Source organism: Cyprinodon tularosa, unplaced genomic scaffold, assembly GCF_016077235.1.
Source record: "Cyprinodon tularosa strain WSP-4 unplaced genomic scaffold, ASM1607723v1 ctg37, whole genome shotgun sequence".
Taxonomy (NCBI): Eukaryota; Metazoa; Chordata; class Actinopteri; order Cyprinodontiformes; family Cyprinodontidae; genus Cyprinodon; species Cyprinodon tularosa.
In genome coordinates this window covers 3,335,648-3,358,939 of record NW_024039085.1, presented here as the reverse complement: position 1 = coordinate 3,358,939, position 23,292 = coordinate 3,335,648, and the positions used below count along the sequence as shown (strand labels likewise).

General features: G+C 36.3%; 1 protein-coding gene across 1 annotated transcript in view; it reads left to right on the top strand.

The window, feature by feature from the left end:
• eys (eyes shut homolog) overlaps positions 1 to 23,292 on the top strand; it is a 248,419-nt gene that overhangs the window by 14,953 nt on the left and 210,174 nt on the right. The window contains exons 3-7 of the mRNA XM_038296242.1: positions 639 to 755; positions 9,756 to 9,928; positions 14,143 to 14,270; positions 15,801 to 15,915; positions 18,685 to 18,844. Coding sequence (XP_038152170.1) covers positions 639 to 755; positions 9,756 to 9,928; positions 14,143 to 14,270; positions 15,801 to 15,915; positions 18,685 to 18,844 — 693 coding nt within the window. The remainder of the gene's footprint in view (positions 1 to 638; positions 756 to 9,755; positions 9,929 to 14,142; positions 14,271 to 15,800; positions 15,916 to 18,684; positions 18,845 to 23,292) is intronic.

Here is a 23,292-nt window from a genome sequence, read left to right as displayed (position 1 = left end):
TGGATTACACTACAATATTGGATGATGTCGATCTATGATTAATGTTTTATATACTGTATGGTGATTTTGAACATCTAACTCCAGTTCTTCACCTGACCATCTATGTCACCATTTTCCCCTTTCCTCCAAATGGACATACGTGTTGGTAAGAGTTAGCCCAAGTTTGTTTTTGATAGATCCCAGCCTTTGTAAAGAAAGTAGCCCATTGAAGTTTCACGCTTTATTTTTGGCATATGTGAGCATTTTGTGCCAATTAGACTCCAGAATCTTTTTCGCCTACATGCCAAATCACAAAACATAAACTGAATAATAGACTGAACATTCAGAACATATTGCACTCACCACAAAACTAAAAATAGGCACTTCTCAATTTTATTGGAAAAAAAAGTGAAAAAAGGTTTAATTTGTTCTTTCCACTTTAAAATATATCACTTTGTCATATTTAGTTGTTTTCATAAAAGTTTCTGGAGAAGAAAACAAATTATAGAATAAATTTAATGCTGATGAACTCTAAACTAAAAAAGAAAAATCCATAGCACTTCGGGAAAATGAAAAATAAATGGTACTTTTGCTAACAAGCAAACTTCAATTAATTAATGTTTCCTTTTAATCATAAGATTGTGTGTTGTTTGTTTTAGGGGTGAATTGCTCTGAAATCATTGGGAAAACAAACTGTGAGAGAATTTGCGAAAATGGGACATGTGTTCAACTATCACCAGCTTCCTTCAAATGCGTTTGTGAACCTGGATTTTCAGGTAGGTGGCTATATATTTAGCTTATTTTTGGTATATTATGGCACTATCTCTTCCAAAACCTTTGCAGCATTATTTCCAATAAAATAAGGCACTTTATTCATAATATCCTACAGTACAAAGGCCTCATTAAAAATAATAATAATAATATAAAAAATAATACATAAATATATACACTATATTGCCAAAAGTATTTGCTCACCCATCCAAATTATTGGAATCAGGTGTTCCAATCACTTCCATGGCCACAGGTGTATAAATTCAAGCACCTAGGCATGCAGACTGTTTTTACAAACATTTGTGAAAGAATGGGTCGCTCTCAGGAGCTCAGTGAATTCCAGCGTGGAACTGTGATAGGATGCCACCTGTGCAACAAATCCAGTCGTGAAATTTCCTCGCTCCTAAATATTCCACAGTCAACTGTCAGCTGTATTATAAGAAAATGGAAGTGTTTGGGAACGACAGCAACTCAGCCACGAAGTGGTAGGCCACGTAAACTGACGGAGCGGGGTCAGCGGATGCTGAAGCGCATAGTGCGAAGAGGTCGCCAACTTTCTGCAGAGTCAATCACTACAGACCTCCAAACTTCATGTGGCCTTCAGATTAGCTCAAGAACAGTGCGCAGAGAGCTTCATGGAATGGGTTTCCATGGTCGAGCAGCTGCATCCAAGCCATACATCACCAAGTGCAATGCAAAGCGTCGGATGCGGTGGTGTAAAGCACGCCGCCACTGGACTCTAGAGCAGTGGAGACGCGTTCTCTGGAGTGACGAATCGCGCTTCTCCATCTGGCAATCTGATGGACGGGTCTGGGTTTGGCGGTTGCCAGGAGAACGGTACTTGTCTGACTGCATTGTGCCAAGTGTAAAGTTTGGTGGAGGGGGGATTATGGTGTGGGGTTGTTTTTCAGGAGCTGGGCTTGGCCCCTTAGTTCCAGTGAAAGGAACTCTGAATGCTTCAGCATACCAAGACATTTTGGACAATTCCATGCTCCCAACTTTGTGGGAACGGTTTGGAGCTGGCCCCTTCCTCTTCCAACATGACTGTGCACCAGTGCACAAAGCAAGGTCCATAAAGACATGGATGACAGAGTCTGGTGTGGATGAACTTGACTGGCCTGCACAGAGTCCTGACCTCAACCCGATAGAACACCTTTGGGATGAATTAGAGCGGAGACTGAGAGCCAGGCCTTCTCGTCCAACATCAGTGTGCGACCTCACAAATGCGCTTCTGGAAGAATGGTCAAAAATTCCCATAAACACACTCCTAAACCTTGTGGACAGCCTTCCCAGAAGAGTTGAAGCTGTTCTAGCTGCAAAGGGTGGACCGACGTCATATTGAACCCTATGGATTAGGAACGGGATGTCACTTAAGCTCATATGTGAGTCAAGGCAGGTGAGCAAATACTTTTGGCAATATAGTGTATATTATCTTTTTATTTATATAAAGAAAGAAATAGTGAATGTTGGCTGTAGTATGTTGTCTGAACTCTGAAAGAGGTTCAAACAGGTCACAGATTCATATCCGACCTTTATGAACTTAGTCATTCACATTGGAAGACTAAGTGATGTTGCTAAAAGGAAGTCACAATAATCAAAGGGAGACTTGATTGTTCTACTTAACACTGCAGAACAGACTCATTTTAAAGTTTTCATTAGGGGCTCTGTATATGTCACCTTCAGCAGAAGACGAAGTCTTCAGCAGTCTCCTACCTAAATAAATGGATCAAACAAGCCTGCTCTGAAAGATAAATTGGATTTATTGATAACTTTAATATCTGCTGGATAATCAAGAGATGTGGTTTTCAAATGAATAGCTAAGTTGCAAAATATTTTGCTTTCAACATTTTTGACTCCTTGAACAAAGAATATGATGTGAATGAAAACCAGATAAACAGTCTTCCTAATGATAAACATAAATCTGCTGAGGCCTTGGAATGTGATGACTTGAAATATAAGTACTTCAAAAGGGAAATTAAACAGAATGAACAGATGATAAAGACAGCCAAAATGCTAGAGGAGGTAATGGGGAAATATAGGTCATATTAATCATTGCTTTGGAGCACAGTGGCCACTCCTCGGACCCCAACACTGTCAGTCCCAACAGAAGTGTCTCCTCTCTGGACACTGGATCCTGTATACAGCCCAACACTACAGCTGAATCTGTCTCTTCGACATAAAATTCAAAACCACTGATCTAATTACCAAAAGAGATGTTCCCAGAAAGCGTTTTATCATGGACATTAAAATAGAAAACTTTACCTTTGGCTTACCCTTCTGCATCGTTGATACCACTGCTCCAGTTAAAATGAAAGTTGTCTCTGGGATAGGAAATCTCCATGGCGAAATGCCCCAGTAGTTAGAAAAGAGGGAGTGCTGAAAAGCCATACGAAGGTGGTGAAGGAATGGACTTTTATGTGTTGGTAGGCAATTTTGACTCAGAGACCAGAAATATCACATCAAGGGCTTCACAAGGATCCATGCCGGGGCCCCTCCTATTCAATTTCTACATGCTCCCTTTAGTTCAGATTATAGCAAACAACATGTTCAGTTAGCATAACTATGCAGACGACACACCAATTAACATCACAATGTCACCAGGCGACTATGAACCCATCAGAGCGTTGGCTAGATGCATAGATCAGATCAATATGTGGATGCACCATCATTTTCTCCAATTGAATAAAGCAAAACTAATTGTAATAATCTTTGGACCAACAAAGGAGAGATCCAGAGTTAGCTCACGGCTTCAGCTGCTAAAGCTAGAAAGTACTGATAATGGCTGAAATTTTGGTGTCATGATGGACTCAGATCAGAACCCTCAGAGGCACATAAATGCAGTCAATAGGTTCATCGCTTGAAAATATATGCCAGATTAAATTATGTCCCAGAAAGATCTACAAAAACTCATTCTTGCATTTATCTTTAGTAGAATTGATTACTGCAAAAGTGTATACATAAGTTTGCCTAGAAAATCCATCAGAAAGCTGCAACTGATTCAAAACCCTGCTGCTCTTGTTCTCACTGGACCTAAGAAAGTAAAGGACATCAGCTTGGTTCTGAAGTACTTCCAGTGACTCCTTGTATCTCAAAGAATAGACTTTAAAATCCTTCTGTCAGTCTATAAATCACTGATAATTATGCACCAAACTGCATAACGGATTTGCTGTCAATGCATCAACCTCCATGACCATTCAGGTCTACTTGTTGAAGCCTACTCTGTACACCCAGAACTAGAACCAAACATGAAGAGGCAGCACTTAGTTTCTATATGCAACTTATCCAGAGCACATTTCCAATAGTCTGTAAAAGCGTTGAAAGCCTGAGTTCTTTTTAATCAAAGTAAAAAACACATTTGTTAAGAACTGACTTTGACTGTTGAAGTCAAACTGTTAAATACAATTTTATTAGTTTAAGGTTGTGGTCAACTGTTTAATTTTTCTTATTGTTTAATCCATGTAAAACCCTTTGAATTGTCCTTGTACTGAATTGTGCTATATAAATATACTTGCCCTTGTATTGCCTGCACTTATTTTAATTCAACGTATAGGCCTAATTTCAGTGTGATTTTGACAACTACCAGCGTAATGAGCCATTGCCCTGAGATGCGTTGCAAGAAACCTTGGAGAGGGAGCCCAGATATCGGTCAAAGACTGATGCATTCATAAAAAATTAGCTCTCTGTTTTAATCTTGGTGTAACAGTGATAGCTTTCAGTGTACCTGCCCGCTACATTGAAATGTGCTGGTAAGAGCCCTGAACCAGTGAAATGCTATGGTTTAGATCCATGGCTAAAAGGTAACTGAGAAGTCAAGATTAATACAATAAACTTTATAATTTTTAGTTTAATTAAAATTGGAAAAGTATTACTTCTGCTGATGATGATGTTTTAATTTGATTATGGAGAGAAAAGAAAAAGAGTTATAAATTTTACAGCTGTATTTACATATTTCTCATAATCCACCCTGCAAAACTGACAACTAAAGCTTGTCATATCTGTCTTCTCTTTATGAAGTTATGCTTGACAGACATTGCAAAAAATGATTAACAGAAATATTTTAGTTTAATTTGTTACACTGTGGTCCTTTAAGCACAAATTTATTCTAATTCCCCTTCACTATAAAACATTTATAAAGGCTGTAACTGCTATTTTGTCATTGTAAAAAAGTATTGAATGCTCATGTATGAAAATTAAAAATGTTACTAATCTTTCCCTGGCCTCATAGATTTCAGGTTATTGCTGCTTCGATTGTAAAAGAGGTTGGTATGCAAAACACAATTAGGTTAATGAATATGGTAAACACTTGGGCTTAGAGACACAGATACTGTTTAGACTGACCTGGATGTTAAAACTTTGTTGATTATTTGATTGAATGAAGAAAACTTTACTGTGAAAATCTGAGGTGTAATGTTTTTCCAACATAAGCTTTGAGATTATTTAAAAAAAAAATGTGGTTTCAAGGTTGCCCAGAGAAGGTAATATCTGGCATTCTTTCTTACAAGAGTTGATTATGACAGAAGTGCAGATGAAAAAAAGGCAACCGTATGTCCTTTTTTTCTCATTATTTTGTCACGGGAAAATGCTGGGGTGAATATACTGTATGTACCAGTAGTCTATCAGTGCTTAAGTTAGAAGGTGGATAGAGCATACATGTAGTTTAAGGATGAGCATAGGTGTGAACTAAATGGCTTTCTCTAAAATTGCTCAAACAAGTTAAATAAGAACTGATTTTTAAAAAAGGTTTCTCAGTGGGAATTCCCCATAGAAAAATGTCATCCAATGAATATATTCAAAGTTGGAAAATGAGTTTTATTGTGAAAGAAAATATTTGAAAAAACAAGATTTTTCTTGTGTTTACCTACATGAAGAGAGTCCAGGAAGAGTACCTATTTGAGAAATTTGGGGTGATTAAAACTATGTAATTAATTTATATAAGTAAATCTTTTTAAACTGTATAGTGGGTGAAAATTATTTTTGTGGATTTAGTAGTACTTTTATTCAACAAATTTATTAAACTCATACACATTTTTTGCTGTTACAAGTTCTTTTTGATTTGACCTACTATCAAATAAGCTTTAATTGATGCTTTACTCTTAAAGAGGCGTTACAGCAGTTTCTAATGATAGTGCCACCTGTGGCCAAAACACAGAGCTACAGTTCTCATCTGCTCATTCTTGTAGTGCCTGCTTGTACTTGACAAGGTTTTTATTTCACTTTTTTGAGCTTATGTTGAGTTGCCATTGGTGTCTTAGTTGTGATGGATGCTGGTCACTTCCAAGTATCCAACTTAAATATAATGCCTCAATTGTTTGCTAGGTAGAACCCATGTAACATGGACATGCTTGACGTCATATCCGCAGAACAGCGCGGGAACTTCTGACCCAAAGCATATTTAGATGCTGAATTACTGAGGTGTCAGTCTGCTCATCAAGCAATGTTTTAGTTGTAATGGGTCAAATAAAAAGGCTAATTAAAAGATATTTTTCAGTGAAAACTTATATAGTTTCTCCTTAAGTAGACAATGCTAAAAGTGCTTGCATTGTCATGGTATCCTGCTGTCCCATCAGCTTCCTGGGAGTTCTGCAAACCTTTTGTTTGCTCTACTTCTCTTTAGCTGTTGCCCCATTAATCAACTGAAATTTAGTGGCTGCTCCATTGCTGGGTGCCCTCATAGGCCAAAGCCTATGTGCACAGAATAATGAGTTGAACTCATGGGACGTTTCAAATAAGATTTTCTTTTGATTGGTCTTTCCTTTGCACTACCTCCAGAGTATTTGTTGCAAGGTATTACCACATTTATGGGGCAATAATCATTAAGTGGTGATTAACTTAATGGGAGAATTATCAAATCGAGACCTTTTTAATGTGCACAATGCTGTGATTACCCTTATTAAATTATTCAGCTATTCAGAGTGACTCGATATGTTTGTGAGTTTACATAAGTTCAATAATATGTGTTAACATGTCTATAGCTTGATTACTATGAGAAGAAATTAGGCAGTTACTTTTAGACTGATTATATTACATGTCCTAAGCAAATGTGCCTGGACATATTTGTTTTAAAGTGAACCAGTTCTAGAAACTTGAAAAAGGAGGTGATGCAAAAGCACATTCTAAAGTTGTGTACATTAAGATTGATGCCCACAGAGGAGGAAGCAAGGAGCCTCTGGGACCTGAACACTTGTATCACCAAGGGGATTAAAGCAAATCTGCAAAGAAAGAGTCACAGGAAAGATAAATGTGCAGGCACCATGTGATGAGCACAAAAAAATGAAAACTCTCAGAAGGGAATAACATGAAATTTTATTCACCTTGAAACTGCAGCAAATTTAATCTAATTTTATCTTTTGCACACAACATCACTATCCAACACCTTGTATCTGGTTAAGCAGATATAGGTAAAATTTGTGAAATTGCTTATTGAAGAAAATGCTGAGTTTATATGCTGGTATAAAATGAGCTTCAGCATTGACTTGTTAGAATTGCATTAAATGGTTAAAGAGGGCTAAAAGTAACCATAACAGTATAAACATTATTTATATATAATTTAATGAAATATTTATTAGATTTGTTTTCATGTTGTCTTTATCGTTTCTTTTAAAACATTTTTGCCATCTTGCTTTTGTTATATTGCTACTGCATGTCTAGAGCTTAAAATCATTTAGGAATCCCTGTAAGAAACACAATGGTGACAAGGCAGTGACTAGGTGACATAATTTAGTTTTGTGATGCACATGTGGATCAGATAACTACACTAACATGAACCAACTTTAATAAGCACAGGACACATTTTGATACTAATTTACCTGAGTAATTATACATTTCTGGGTCCTGGTCTAAAGTAGGTCTATTGAGATCACCCTAGGATTGTTGAAGGAGTGGTCTGCTGTATGTGCAACAGCTACGACTATGCCACAAGAAGCAGCAATAACTGGAGATGTTATTACGCATATATACTCAAAAAGGTTTACAACTTTATTTTTATTTTATTTTTAAGCAATAATGTAGATCTTGAATCAGCAATTAAATGATCAAGAATCAATGTATTAATGAAAAAAATGTACTTTTTGAGGTTTTAAAATGAGAGAGCTCTACACTGACAGTTTTCACTGAGTGCAGACTCAGCTTGGTAAACTTTCTTTACAAACTACAGCATGATTTCAGTATGGTTAGCCATTGTCTCAATTTGTACAACTCTGGTTCCAATTTTGATTCCTTGTTTTGTTTCTGGATGCTTTGATTCTTGATTCTAATTCTTTTAAGAACAACTATAAAAGCATACTTGTTACAGATGAGGTACCTAACCAAAGTTCTTTTTTTTGATTAAATGGTCTGAACTTATCAATGAAATTTGAGTCCTAGACTTCTAACTTTGTGTTAATGTTAAGATAAAATATAACATAGTTATTTTTAAAATACTTTCTTTGATGGGTCCTTGGCTGTTTCCCTAAAATTCCTTTTTAAACATCAATCTTTGTTTAAAATATTCTTTCCATCATGATTTGTGGACATTAAGATCTAAAGAGAAGTGCCATCTCCTGGTCAGATCCTATAGTTAATTGAAAGGGTGGAGTCAGAGTAAAAAATCTGCACGCCCAGGATCACTTTAGGGGCTGGAAGTTGGCGTGGATTTTGGGGAAGAAACTGGAAGAAACCCCAACAGAGTTTAAAACTACAACGTTGTTTACAGCTTTTTACTTCTATTTAATTATAGGTGGAAGTACTAATATGTTACTTTTGTGGACAGAGAAACAAATTCCTTTCATACTAAGTTGTTCATTTAATGGGTTTTATTGTATGAAAGATCTGAAGTTAACTAAAGTTGTGTGTGTGATGGTGTTTTGGGGAGATCGAAAGTGTTTCTCTTTCGGTCTCTCCAAACTCTTTTGCCTCTGTGACTGACTGGACTGTGACATGCCTGGCATCACAATACTTTGTAGCTGCCTCAAGACTTAAAAATGCCAACCAAACTTAATAGGACTCTTTTCTTAACAATGAACTCTTGGTTTTTATTTTTATGCAGATGCTGCAGCTTTGCATAAAGAGAGACCACAGTATTATACAGTATTTCTCCCCTTGTTGTTTATTTCTGTGTTTTGCATAGGGCGTTTGTGTGCAATTAACCACATTTTGTTGAAATAGCTAGTCTTCTAAACAAACCCCTGTAGACCTGATGAAACAAGAGATAACTGGCAAAAAAATTATCTCAATAAATGATCTAAAAAAAGAAAAAAAAAATAATTTCACAATTTGAAGCATTTTAAGAATAGATATAAACTGACAATGGAATCTTTGCAAGGGAGTATAAAGCCACTTCTCAGCTTTTGGGACTAAACCAGCAAACCACAGTTCACAATTAGATAAAATATGAAATAATGGTGTCCCCTTCCTGTAGTAACTGATGCAGGAGTCACAAAATAACCCACTGTAGAAAAGACACTTTAGGTCTAATTTAAGAACAGTCTTTAAGTTTAAAAAAATAAAGTAGCATGCTAGAAATGGTATGGAAGAGTTTTGAGGTGAAAAATCACTGTTGCCCAAGAAGAATATCCTAATGACTTAGTGCCCAATGAGAAAAAAAAGTTGACTTTTTTTGCTAAAAAAACCAGGCATAGAAGTAAAAAAAAAAAATTATAGTGGCAGTGTTGTGAATTCCCCCCTTTTGACTTTTTGTAAGCCTAAGGTTGTTGTTTTTTTAATGTGTGCTAATGTTTCCACTTTTTTAATTACTCAAATGAAATTAATTCTAATCTCAAATTCTAACTTCGAACTAGTGTTCATCACTTATTTATTTAAAGCAAGGCACCAAACGTGTATCATATAAAAAATAACATATAGTACAATTTTAAATTTGTTTAATTTAATTTAAGAGTCATACCCTTGTCAGAGAAAATTCTCACTTCTACTGTAAAATGTATGCTTTTCTCTGGGTGTTGCACATTGTGTTTTCTTTACATTAACACCCTGTACGAACTTGTAATAATCTTTTGTTGTTCACTTTACAGGCCGTCCCTGTGAAAAGAGGAAAGACCTGTGTGACCCATATCAATGCAGAAATGTCAGCACATGTAGAGAGACTCCTAAAGAATTGCTCTGTTACTGTCCAGACCCTGGAATTGACGTCAGCTGCTTGTCATATTCATGTATCGAGGAACAAAACTGCACTGCAGGGGGGCATGTAAGGACTGTATTCCCTCTTTTTGCTTTATCTCAGTGGCACATAAACAAAATTGACATCTGGAAAATAATAGCGTCCTGAAACAAGATCAAATGGCTTCCTTCTGAAGTCTCCCAAGTCTCGCAATTAATATTCCTCTCAGAAGATGGGTAGAAAGGAGGTGTGTCTGCTTTCTCTAGCATTTTGATTAAATGACCCTGCACATATTTAAGTGCCAGCTTGAAATATCTCTCATCAAAGTTTTTTTGTAATTGGGTGCCTTATGCAATTTTCACCTTTCAATGGAAATTTTATTATGGCAGTGCGTTTTGCGAAGGCAGTAATGTCTCAAAATTTCTTGAGGATTTTCTGGTGATGCAGTTGCACTCTGATTTTCTTTCTGTGTGAATTGTGTTTTTCATTTTGTTATTACACTTTTTGAACAAAACTTCTAGCTTTAACAGCCCTTGTTAGACTAACTGAATACATGTTTATAAAACATTTAATGTTCTTTTATAACTGGTGCTTAACATAGATGCAATTCATTAAGTATCTTAGATTTGCAAACACTTTACAAAATATATGTGCCACCTTATAAAGTAGTGTGCAGTTAGCAAAAAGTAAAGATTTGCAAAATGTTACAAATATTCAGCCAGTACAATACATTTGGCTACTTTTCTTTGCTTAGCTTTTTTGGCTTGTATTTAATATAATTAAAAATATTTTAGATTAAGTAACATACAAGTTTATGACTATGAAGGTAATTATTTTAAAATGTCTCTATGTGGTAACAACTACTTTAGCTTCATTATCAATATTTATTTAATCACAGAATTTTTAGGATAAGATCTCTAAACCTTTGGTACTACAATTTAATTGAATATTTTGTTATGATACTGGCACTTCATGATCATACACCCTCTAGAAAACTTCTAAAAAATCTTACCTACATTCTCTGACAAAAATGGCTTCCTCCATGATCCTTTCAAACCATCTGTCCTCTCTGTACATCATGGCCATAAAAAGTTTGTCCTTTGCTGTTGAGATGCAGGTCTATCACCAAATTGTTCTTCTTGTTACTGTCTCCAACGTTCCAGGCCATGCATTTTTGTAGTTGTTATAGTATTAACACATAACAGGCAGGTATTATTAGGGTTTATCAAGCACATGCATGAATCAAAAAAATATTCCTAAGCAAGTTGGCTCAGTTTGAAGTTTGCCTGCTATCCACAGGCTACATATCTAACTGTTGAACTTGGTGTATGGATAGATTTGTCTAAGTCATTCATTACGCCAGGCTCACATAAATCGCAATGCAGCTGATGTCCAACTCTGGTCCCGGGGTGTTCTGGAAAATAATTCACACGTACCACTGCAACCAGGCTGACCCTGCTGTGGCTTTAGATACAGAAATGTTTCTTTTGAGGAAAAAATATAAATGTGGGTTCACACTTCTGAGAGTTGTTTTAAAAACTCATTAATGGGGCACTTAAATATCCCTTTTTCTTCACTAATAGCCTCTCTGTTTCTGTTTTGCCTTGTTGTTTCTTATAGTCAAGTTAGTGTAGGTTGGTGCTGTGCACATTGATTTTAAAAATTTGGGTTCCTTGTGGCGCCTGCTCTGCAGCAACAAAACTGCATCGCATTCAGTGTGAGCCCAGCATTACTATGCCTTACTATTCATGATGGCAGTTAAGGCTGCTGCTCTCTGAGAGAAGGAGGCTCAATGGTGTTAATTATCCAAACGTGATGTATTGCATTATCAAATGTTAAAACACATAATTTACATAACTAGAACGGGTCAAAATAGCTTCAATGAAAATTTCTGAAATAATAACTTCTGAACCCACTGCAAGAGTTCAGCACAAACAATTGTCCTGACTGAATGATCGCTTTTTCATCTCTCAGCTGAGTCTCGTGAGGAAAACTTGCAGTCAAATCTTTAAGCAAATTTGGCCAACCAGCATTGAGTAGCCATCTTCATGACCCGCCCCCATCCTGCCCCTGCTCTATAGACTGTATAAGAGGCTTAGCCCTACAGGAGCTGATTTAAGGGAAATGGCAGCCTAATGGTTAGGACTTTACACTTGGAATCCAAAGGCCCTCACTCCCACAGACTGCAACTCTAGGTCCCTGAGCAAAAGACCGTAACCCCACACTGCTCCCCGGTCACCGCACATGGCAGCCAACTGCTCCCCAAGGGGATGGGTTAAATCACTGATCTCTATTTATTCACTGGATTGCCGTTGGTAGTATGGGGTGAAGTGAAGCCACCGGCCGCCATATTGGTACTCCCTAGTTAGACCAGTCGCAATGTAAACAATATGTGCACTACAGTATCAAACAACAATAATGTTCTCATTTTCAGGGGGGCTTAAGACTTTTAAAATAAAGCTAAATTCATCACTTTGATACACTTGCTGTTTCATAGCATAAGTATATTAACTTATGATTAAAAAAAATAGGCACATTGTATTCTATAGTTATTATAAAGTCAATGAAGTCTATCTTAATCGATGATGTACTTGTAATATACATATATTGATTACATTGTTGTGGTAATTACATATTACATTTATTTTCAAGATCACACATCTAGACTGAATTACAAGTACATGTCTGTTAACGCTATAGTATTTTCCTGTTTGCAAATTGTGCATGCATGATGCCATACTTTTATGTTGTGTCTGTGCTTTGGCCGTTAAAGATTTTAGAGTTGCTTTTTTTCGTCAATATAACATTTATATATATTTCGGAATATATTTCAGCACATAAATTTTTCAAATGAGAAACACAACAAACGCTACAAAAATGGCGGCATCATCCACTTGATAAACAATTACTACATTGACATTTCACAGTGAATTACTTTCTATTTACTCTAGTTTCTTACTCAGTCAATATCTTTGAGTCAGTTCAAGACAGTCAGATTAATGTTACGCTACATACTGTACTATGGGATAAATCAGCGTATATATGGATTTTCTTGGTTAGTACATCCACTGACTGTGAAATTACCTGTGAAACAGCTGGCAAACTGCTTGTTTTTCAAGCCAAACGCTACCCACGTTGGTATATTTATGGCACGTCTCCGTGGGAGTGGGGACTACCAATATGGCGGTCCGTGGCTTCACTTTTTTGCGGCTATCAGCAATCCAGTGTAGAAATAGATATCAGTGGGTTAAATGCAGAGAGTGAATTTAGTTGCTCTGTGTGACAGTCTCGGCTCTGTTTCTGGTCTGATCCACCATCTATCAGACCTGCTCCCCTGCAATCGGCCTTTACTGGTTCCACCTGTTTTCACTGCATATAAACCCTGTACAGATCAGCTGCCAGTGCCAGATTGTCTCTAGCCACCTGCACAAGCATTCCAGCATTTCCCCCTCTGATTGCCTGTCTGTTGCCTGACCCGATTCTTTCCTTGGACCTGCCTACCTGCCTGACCCAGTGTAGCCTTCTCATGAAACTGACCCTGCCTGCTTGTGAGTACTGGATTTCCCCCCTAACCCTTGTGAAATCTCTGAGCCTGCCTGTTAACAGATATGGACTGGACCTGGACCTCCTCTCTTGGATAACCCTACCTGTAGTGCCGCTGGGTATCTGTCTTTCTGTGTTTGGGCCCCGGACCTCTCTGGATAACGCCCCGGGATAACCCCGAACGGAGTGCCTGTTGGCCACTCCAGTATTAACCCCCAAAAGCCCCGGACCAAGTCGGATCCCATATCCACACTGCTCTCCGACATCAAGTCAGTTCCCCAGCCACACAATCAAGAGTTTTCCTGCTTTGGAGCGAGCAGCGCACCCCCGAACCCCCGCTTTAGTGTTATTTTTCAATAAAGCTTGTTTCAAACGTCACTGACATGTGCTGGTTCGTATTCTGGGTCCAGTCCCTGCTCATTACAGCTCTGTAGTTGTGACAGTGTAATGACAATAAAAGCTGGAAAAAAAAAACTATTTTTGCATGTCATCCAATCAGGGCCCTACTTTGCACAGAAGCTCAAGCTTCAATGGGGATTTCTCATAGAGACACACAGAGAGAAAATTTGAATGTGTAAAATATTTGTGTTCCACACTGTAAATATATATATCTTTTTAAACTAAAGAGGTTAGAGCTTGATTACTGCTCTGTGTTTTCTACATGTTTTTGTTTATAAAGCACTATTCGTTATGGGTCTGGTATTCTCTACATTTCTTTAAGCTTGCAGATAACCTTCTTTCTTCTATTCTTTATGCAGGACTCTGAGTGTATTTGTACAGATGGTAGTTTGGTCCCAGAATGCAAGAAGCAGCAGAGCATGTGCAACCAATCGCCCTGCCTCAACAATGGCACCTTTGTGTCTAGGGGAAAGGATTACTTCTGCAGGTAAAACACAGAGTGGTATCTAATGGGGTCACCCTCAGAGGCTCTGTTCATACATGGCATTAACATGCATGTTGTGTGATCTAAACACTTGTGGACATTTAACTTCAGGTATGAATGCTTGCAAGATACAGAGTGAGCACACAGAGATCTTTTAGCTTAGATCACATGCGTTTGATGAGTTATATATAGATTCATAAAGCATTTAACACTTTTACAAATTTTTACTGGACCAAGATGGTAATACGGTTACTTATTAACCATACCATGTGAAAGTATTAATACTGTAATCGTCGTTAATTTGCTCTAATTTGCTAGTTGACTAAAAATATTTTTTCTACCAAAGATCCATTTATTTCTTTTGAGACATACATAAACAATTCTTACTTTTAAATGTGCCCATACCTAAACCCATTTAGAAGTATTTTTAAGTTTATGAAATATTAGTAGTTATATATTTACATTTATGAATTTTGGCTCCACTATTGGTGTGAAGCTAGATTTTTCTTTCTATAATAAAAATATGAAAAATACCTTTATTTTTATACCAGTTTAAGAAAAAAAGAATTTAAAACTGAAAAATCTCAATAGTGATCTTTTGGAATTATTTCTAGAGAACTTAAAAAAAAAAAATCATATGATAGAAAAGTATAAAGAAGACACAGTTTTTGTTTGGCTAGTATTTGAAAACCCTATAGTGTAATGGTAACATTTAACTGCATAAGGTTATTTAATAAAGAAAGCTATGCTCAGCAATACCAACCTATTAATCTTGGTGAAACATGCCAAAAATGTAAGTTCAAAATGGATATACTTCATAAGTTTCTTTGAGGTCATATTTTCTAAAACAGTTTCACTCATACTTTCAAAGACTGAGCTTTTATTAGAGCATTGTTCTTATGAAACATAAGAAGTACATCAATATTTAATCAACCCAAATACAAATCGAACTACATGTGCTTTTTGTTCCTTTTGTTCCCCCATTTTTTTTTATTTTTATTTTTTAAAGGACACCTAGAGAAAGTAAAAAAAGAAGCAGTTTCGGAAGTCATATCGGCATAAAGTTTAATCCCAATTTTATATAATATTTTCCTTTTTGGGCTGCTTTTGCTGACTGTGAAAGCAAAATGCTGCAGCTCAGAAATAAGATATTTCATTATTCCCGCTTGACTCATAATTTTTGAGATGAAGAAGACCCATACATAGAGTATATGAAAGGTTTATGGATCGTTTATCATTTTGTTATTTTTGTCACATTAGAATTCAGTCAGGATTGGTTATGTATAATAATAATAATAATAATAACTCTCATTTGTTTCTGTATTATAAAGCCACATGGTTGAGAGTCCTGGTCAAATGTGTTTGAAGTAAATGGTGTGCAAACAGTTTCAATTGGCTCCAAGTTACAATTATTAACCAATACATTTGAAAATTAGAACCACATGTATTTCACAAAGAAACTGTAACATGTGGTCTGTTATTGCTTTGGTTCTGGGTGAATTGATTTTTGACGAAACTGACCCCTCTCAACAGATGTCTAAGTGGCTTTTCTGGGAAGAACTGTGAAGAAATAATTGACTACTGTGGACTGCTCAATATCAACTGCCTAAATGAGGGATTGTGTTTGAGCATAATTGGCGGATATCAGGTGGGTAATTCAATGTCTCCATCCTAATGAAATATACCAAAGCCCACATGTTGTGACTCAGGCTCAATTTTAATAAGGATTTGGATACAAGGTCATCTTTGCAAGGTAGAGCACACACCTAGAAACATACCTGGAATTAGTGTGTATTATTTTGTTCCTATAAGAATCATGACAAAAAATACCCTGAATAGAAAATTCCTTTTATTATGAAATAATAGAAAAAGTAGACTATTAGAGCATCACTAAAAGAAAATCCACAGACAAAATCAATATAGTTCAATTTATGAGTCACTTTGCTTATGTTAAAACATTTTAATACAATCAGATTGCAAACTAATTTCACTCTTTAAAGCTCTGTTTTCTCAAATGTTTGGATTTGTCTCCGAACAAGACCTGAGGCTTAAGCTGTTAATAGCAGTTTTGAAAAAATCAAAGTCACCATGAAAGACATTTTATATGAAGCTTTTATACAGAGCCATTATGGCAACTGATAATTTTATGTTTCTTTGCAAGGGCCAACGCCATAAACAATTTATTGAAAGGTGAGACATTAGTATTTTTTAACAAAATGCAGGCCATCGGTATGGATACTGCTTTAGCCTTAGTTAGGTCCCCTGTAAAAGGTGTATTCCCCTAAAAAATACAAAACCCATCTATAGACACTCTATACCAGGCATCCCCAAACTCGGTCCTCGAGGGCCGCTGTCCTGCAGGTTTTAGAGGTTTCCCTGCTTTAGCACAGCTGATTATGATGATTGCAGTAGAGCAAAAGCCTGTTAATCAACTATCAATTAAAATCAGCTGTACTGGAGCAGAGAAACATCTAAAACCTGCAGGACAGCTGCCCTCGAGGACCGAGTTTGGGGATGCCTGCTCTATAGTGTTAATCCAAAGTAAAGTGTGTCTGCAGTAGAAGAACAAAGACCCAGTCTTTTGAGGCTTTGCTGCCAATTTTAAAACAAAAAACAACCAAAAAAAAAATGTATATTTATATAATTGCCAACAACAGCAAATGTATAAAATCACTTAAGGCTGTGTTTTGCATGTTCTAATATGGTGTCACAAACCTTATAAAGTAATGTACCATTTTTATAATGGAGAAGCTATTAGTCAGCATTATGTCTTTTTTTCTCTTAAAAACAACTTTATAAGAATGTGTTTAAGAGCAACCATGCAAATGAACAAACATCTCGAAAAAGTACACTATAATATTTTATTCTCAATGTGAATACCAGATTGTTCATGCTTCCTTGCCTTTTCTAAAAAGAGCTTTAGATCAGTCCTACCTGTCTTTACCCATGCTGGGTCAGATCCTGACGTTTGAAAAGGAGGCAAGCAGTCAAGGCTGCAGAATAAAGTGTTAGCCTTAAGGCATGCAGTTAGCCAAGCCTTGTGGCTAAACCTGGTCCTGGAAAAAGACAGAGTGAACCGTCTCCATCTGTCTTTTTACTGCTGATTCATTGTGTATATATATATATATATATATATATATATATATATATATATATATATATATATATATATATATATATATATATATAGTTCAAATGTTGAGTTGTTTTTTTCCCCTCAAAATAACATGCAATTTATTTCAGAACATGCCTTTTTCAAATGAGAAATACAACAGACTCTACAGGAACAATGGCATCATCGACTTAGTAACGCATTATTACATTGACATTTCACAGTGGATTATTTTCTATTTACTTTAAATTCTATTTTCTAACGTTAGACACAATGTCAATGGCTCACTCTGTCAATATCTTCGAGTGCATTCAAGATAGCCAGACTAATGTTAGGCTACATACTATACTATAGGAAACCTCAGAGTATATATGGATTTTCTTGGTTAGCACATCCACTGACTGTGAGATTACCTGTGAAAGATCTTTCCACAGATGGCAAACTGCTTGTTTTTGCAGCCAAATGCTACACCGGTAGGCATTTTTAATGCGCGTCTCAGTGGGAATGGAGAGTACTGGCATAGCGGACAGTGGCTTCCTTTTTTTTGGGCAATCAGCAATCCAGTGAATAAAAAGAGATCAGTGATATTTTTCAGCCGCTTCTCTTAGTCAGAATTTAGACTTTGCATTTCAAATTTGGTCTCATCTTATAAGACCTTCTTTTATTTATTTATTTATTTATTTATTTATTTATTTCCAACATAGCTTTAAGAAAGCTGCAAAAATAACTTCTCATTTTGTTTGTTTTTTTGTAAATTCTGAATATTAACTCTCTTTCTACCACTCTTGTATACAAACCTACTATACTTCTATACAAACCATAGATAGATAGATGGATATGGACAGACAGACAATAATACATTATATTTTTGGCAATATATGAAAACTGACTAGGGGTTAAAATAGCTTTGGGTTAGATATTTTTTTATACAATGCTTGGGATTTATTATATCAAGTTAAAATATTGTTACTAACTTTGGGGCAATAAGCAGATTCAATATATAAATGGGGGGGTATCAATCAACATATGTAAGAATGTTTGGTTTTCATTAATTATAGTGAAGTGAGCTTTTTATTTGTGAGACATTTTTTCTTACATTTATTTTAGAGATATAAGAAAGCTCAGATAATTGAAAATTAAGTTTAATATCTTTACCCTTAGAGGTCATTATTTCACATGTAATGTGCTAAAATATAGATGAATATTACTCTAATACATGCAGAAATATCATTGTATTCTTGCAATGGTCAAATGTGTTCTGTCCCATGCCACGCAGCATACAGATAACATACAGTATGTCTTTAGTGTTTTTGTACTCCAGGATGGATTGGAGAGTTTTGCCAGCATGTAGGGGATGCCTGCCTGATTCAGCCACACAGTTGTCTTAATGGAGCCACATGCATTTCCACAAGTCAGCCAATATCTCCTCCTACCTTCATATGCAAATGTCCCCCTGGTTTCTCAGGTGAGATATCTTAGCCTTGTCTCTATCATGTCCAGTTTTCTTCTGAATCTTAATAAATTATTAAATTAATTAATTCATTCAGTTTTTAACATTCAAACCAACAATAAAAAATAAGAACTGAGTTCTCCCAGAAGTTTTAAATGTGCCCCATAATCCCCCTGATACTTAAAAAAAACGCTCTGAATGCAGTACGTCTATAAAAGAATTCACAAATAAAAATATGTAACAAAATATGTAGCTTTACATTGCCAAATGGGTCAACATTTCCTGAAATGCAAATTATTCCAGCTGTAAAAGTAATAATACTGTACACTAACTTAAAAAAAGCAAATATGTGTGCATTAATTACCAGCTGCAGATGAAACCGTTTATTATTGTTCCAGAAAAAGAAGAACCTAAAATTATTGCATGAATACTAATAGTAATACACTCTTAACCATTATATTTAGTAAGAAACCAGTTAACATTTTGTAATTTTAATGTAATCATCTAATTTTGTGTAGTGGCTAATGAGCTACTGGACCAAGTACAAAAAAGAAGATATTTCTTGTAAATTGATAGTCACTCTTAAAAGCCAAGTTATTTTTTAATAGCATTGAACACATGTATAATTGTGTTATTATCAGGTATACCAGCTTTTCTCCAACTTAAAATGCATCATTCCGTCTGCAAATCACCCCACAGTAAGAAACACTGTTGCTAACTTAAAAATTTGAGATTACAGACCTCTCTAGTAGCTTATTTTTAAAAAAGCAACTAGTGACGAATCTAGTGCTTTTTTCTGTTGTTGGCGGGTTTGGCAACAGTATGAAAACAATGATAACTCTTAGTTTACTGTCTTCAGTCAGCAGTGAGTGAGCAAGTGTATGCCTGACAGGCAGTCAGACTTGGTCGTAAGCAGTACCTGATGTCAGAGAGGGAACAATTTTGTTTTGTCTTGTTGTAGACTTTATTAACAATGCGAAAGCACCGATCTCTATGAGCTAACTGTCTTCAGCAGGCAGTGAGGGCTGCTGCAAACACCTCAAAAGCACTGATAGGGGGTTAGCAGCCAAAAGTGCCTCAGTCAGAGAGAGAAAAGGGACTCCCTTTGGTTTCCCAATTGAATGTGAGTCACATCAGTACAAAACCCTCATGTTTGCCATTTAAAAAAGGGATGTATTTACATGGCATTAACATAGTTAAATGTCATACTTATTCAATTAATAATAACTTATTATATTTGGTAACATAACGATTTGTGTTGTTTTGGTTTAGATATAATATTATTCAATACTTGAAATACATTTTAGAGTTAGTCTGTAGGTGTAAATGTATTTAGAGCAGCACGGGTCCTCGGGGCCCACTGTTCTACAGTACACGTTTGAGAGGGTTTTCTACCTCCACACACATGACCTTATGGAAAAGATGATCAACAGGATTTAGCAGCATTTGACGCCTATCGAGGAGGTAATGCAATTGTAGCTCACAGGAAGGATTATGGGTAGGGCCGTGATGATTTGTTAGTTAAATTGGTTGGTTTGTCTGCTGAAGCAAAAGTGAGGTGTTTAAAATGAGACTCAGAGACACAAGATTAGATATAAAGTAATGCCAGCTTTTCATATTTGAAAATATGAATGAAAAAAAAAAAAAAACATTGGTTGGTAGCAAGAGGAAGAAAATAACATAATTAAAAATTAAAGTGAGTATTTCACCCTTCAACTTGGTTCTATAATTAAATTCTGGGGTGCACCCTTTAAACCTGAATTTCTGTTAATAACACTACATTCAAGTTTGTTCAGATCCAGCTCAAAAGTGCAATCCAGTGGAATTCACCCCAGTAGATCCGCCTATGCTCGGCTCCAAATTTTCAGTTCAAGGTGTCAACAGGTTAGTTTGTTTAAGTGAGTCTAAAAGTCCAAACAAAAAAAGGTCCAGTGATCCTCCCACAATCATTAAAGTATAGCTCCCTATTGATTTTTATCTGCAGATCCAATCGAGCAGTGGATTGGATCTTCCGCTAGATCATAGCAAAACCAAATAAACAACTTGGATGATGATGTCCTTGGGTGATGGTTTTAGAGAATGAACTAAAAATTACTTCAGGATGGGAGAATAGAGATATGAAAAAAGGGGTCCCTACATGTATGTGCTCCCGCAGTCTAAGCATATAGCAGCTCAGAGCCACTCAAACTCAGAGCCACTCAAGCTATAGGCTTTATCAAAAATGAAAGTTTTTAGCTTTGCCCTAAAAGTAGACAGGGTGTCTGCCTCATGGACTAAAACTTGTTATTGGTTCCACAGGCAAGGAGCCTGATAATGAAAAGATCTGCCTCCTATTCTTCTTTTAGAAATTCTATGAACCACTAGTAAACCTGCAGAATGAGAGTGAAGTGCTCTGTTAGGAACATAAAGAACAATCAGATCTCAAGATGGAGCTTGGTCAGTTAAGACTCTATATTTCAGAAGGATGATTTTAAATTCTATTCTGGATTTAACAGGAAGCCAATGGAGAGAAGCTAGGACATGAAAAATATGATATTTTTCTTTTTCATCAGAACTCTGGCTGCAACATTTTTAATCAGCTCAAAGATTTTAACAAATTCTGGACTGCCTGATAGTAAAGAATTATAATAGTCCAGCATTGAAGTAACAAATGCATGGACTAGTTTCTCAGCATCACCCCTGGATAAATTATTTCTATTTTTTGCACTAGTCTCTGTTTAAGGGTCTTTTTTTTTTGTTTTAAATGTACTGGGATTTTGTGTTTGGAGAAAATCCTCAGGAGTTTTTCAGAGATTTACAGGATGCCAATTTTTTTTTTTCTCATCGTTATGTTCTGTCTTTTGGATTTTCTTGTTGATTTGACAAACACCCAGTTTGGGTATCCTAATAATAATGGGTAAAATAATAATAATTCTGAACATATATGACTTAGATATAGCAAAGAGAATTGGCCCTAGCACTGATCCCTACGGTACTCCACAGGTGACCCTGGAGCAAGAGGAAGATTTATCACTAACATAAGCAAATTGAAATCTGTCAGATAATTAAAATTTAAACCACCCTAGTGCAGTTCCATCAATTCCTACAAACATATTCAAGTCTTTCTAAAAGAATATCATGCTCAAATGTCTCACATGCAGCACTCAGATCTAATAGGACAAGTACAGATACAAGTCTGTTATTTGAGGCCATTAGAATATCATTAGTAATTTTCACCAGAGCTGTTTCAGTGCTATGATGAGCTCTAAAACCTGAACTTCAAAAAAGTCCAGTATGGTGTAAGTGGTCATCCACTTGGTGTAAGTGGTCATCCACTTCTTTGGAAACTACTTTCTCGAGAGTTTTAGATGAGAAAAGAATATTGGATACGGGTCTATAGTTGACCAAGTCATCTGGGTCAAGAGACTGTTTAATTAAGGTTTAATTACAGCTACCTTGAAAGCCTTAGGTGCACATCCCTGTAACAGGGCTAGATTAATCACATCTAAAATTGAGGAGGAAATCTCCCACACTGTTTACATTTGATCACTGCTGCACTTTAAGAATTTCATGAGAGCTGTACAAAACAAAATTTCATTTTGTATACAGTCTAAGTCTAAAAGTCTAAGTCTAAGAAATCAGAGGGAATACTTCCTTAAATAACCTGGTTGGAACTGGATCTAAGGCTTAGTTCTGGATGCTGCCTCACCCATCCAGAGATAAACCAATCATATTTAGGGTGGTGTCAATGATCTTATTTATGCGAATTAAATAAAATCATTACTGCTAAGAGCAGGGGGAATGCAAGGTTCAACAGAGCGATGGCTCTCGCTGAGTTTGGCAACTGTATTAAAAGAAAAATCTAGGATTATTATTATTCTCCTCTGTTTATGAGAATTATGCTGCTCTTGCTTCACAAAAGGTTGTCTTATACAGCATCAAAGTGTGCATTCAACTTGGGAGCCAGCTAACTGTTTTCTTTGAGTACTCACATTTGTACGACGGAGTATTAGGGCCACACATGAAGAGAAAAAATATTTTTGCCATGACGAGATTAAACTCGACATGTCGACTTTAAACTCGCCCTGTCGACTTTAAACTCGCCATTTCAAGAATAAAGTTGAAATGTCATGTTGAGTTTAATCTCGACGTGTGGACAATAAAGTTTAAATTAGTTCAAGAGAGCCAACCGCTGCACAGGATACATGCACAGAATCCTATACAGTTGCAGCACGTCAAAGACTACCTTCACTCTTAAAACGCAGACTGCATCTGTGGAGCGCGGTTGCTCTTTTCTCCAAACTTTGGAATGTCGAGATTAAAGTCGCCACGATATATCAACTTTATTCTCGAGATGGCGAGTTTAAAGTCGACACGTCGAGATTAAACTCAACATGACATTTCAACTTTATTCTCAAAATGTTGAGTTTAATGTCGACATGTCGACTTTAAAGTCGACATGTCGAGTTTAATCTCGTCATGGC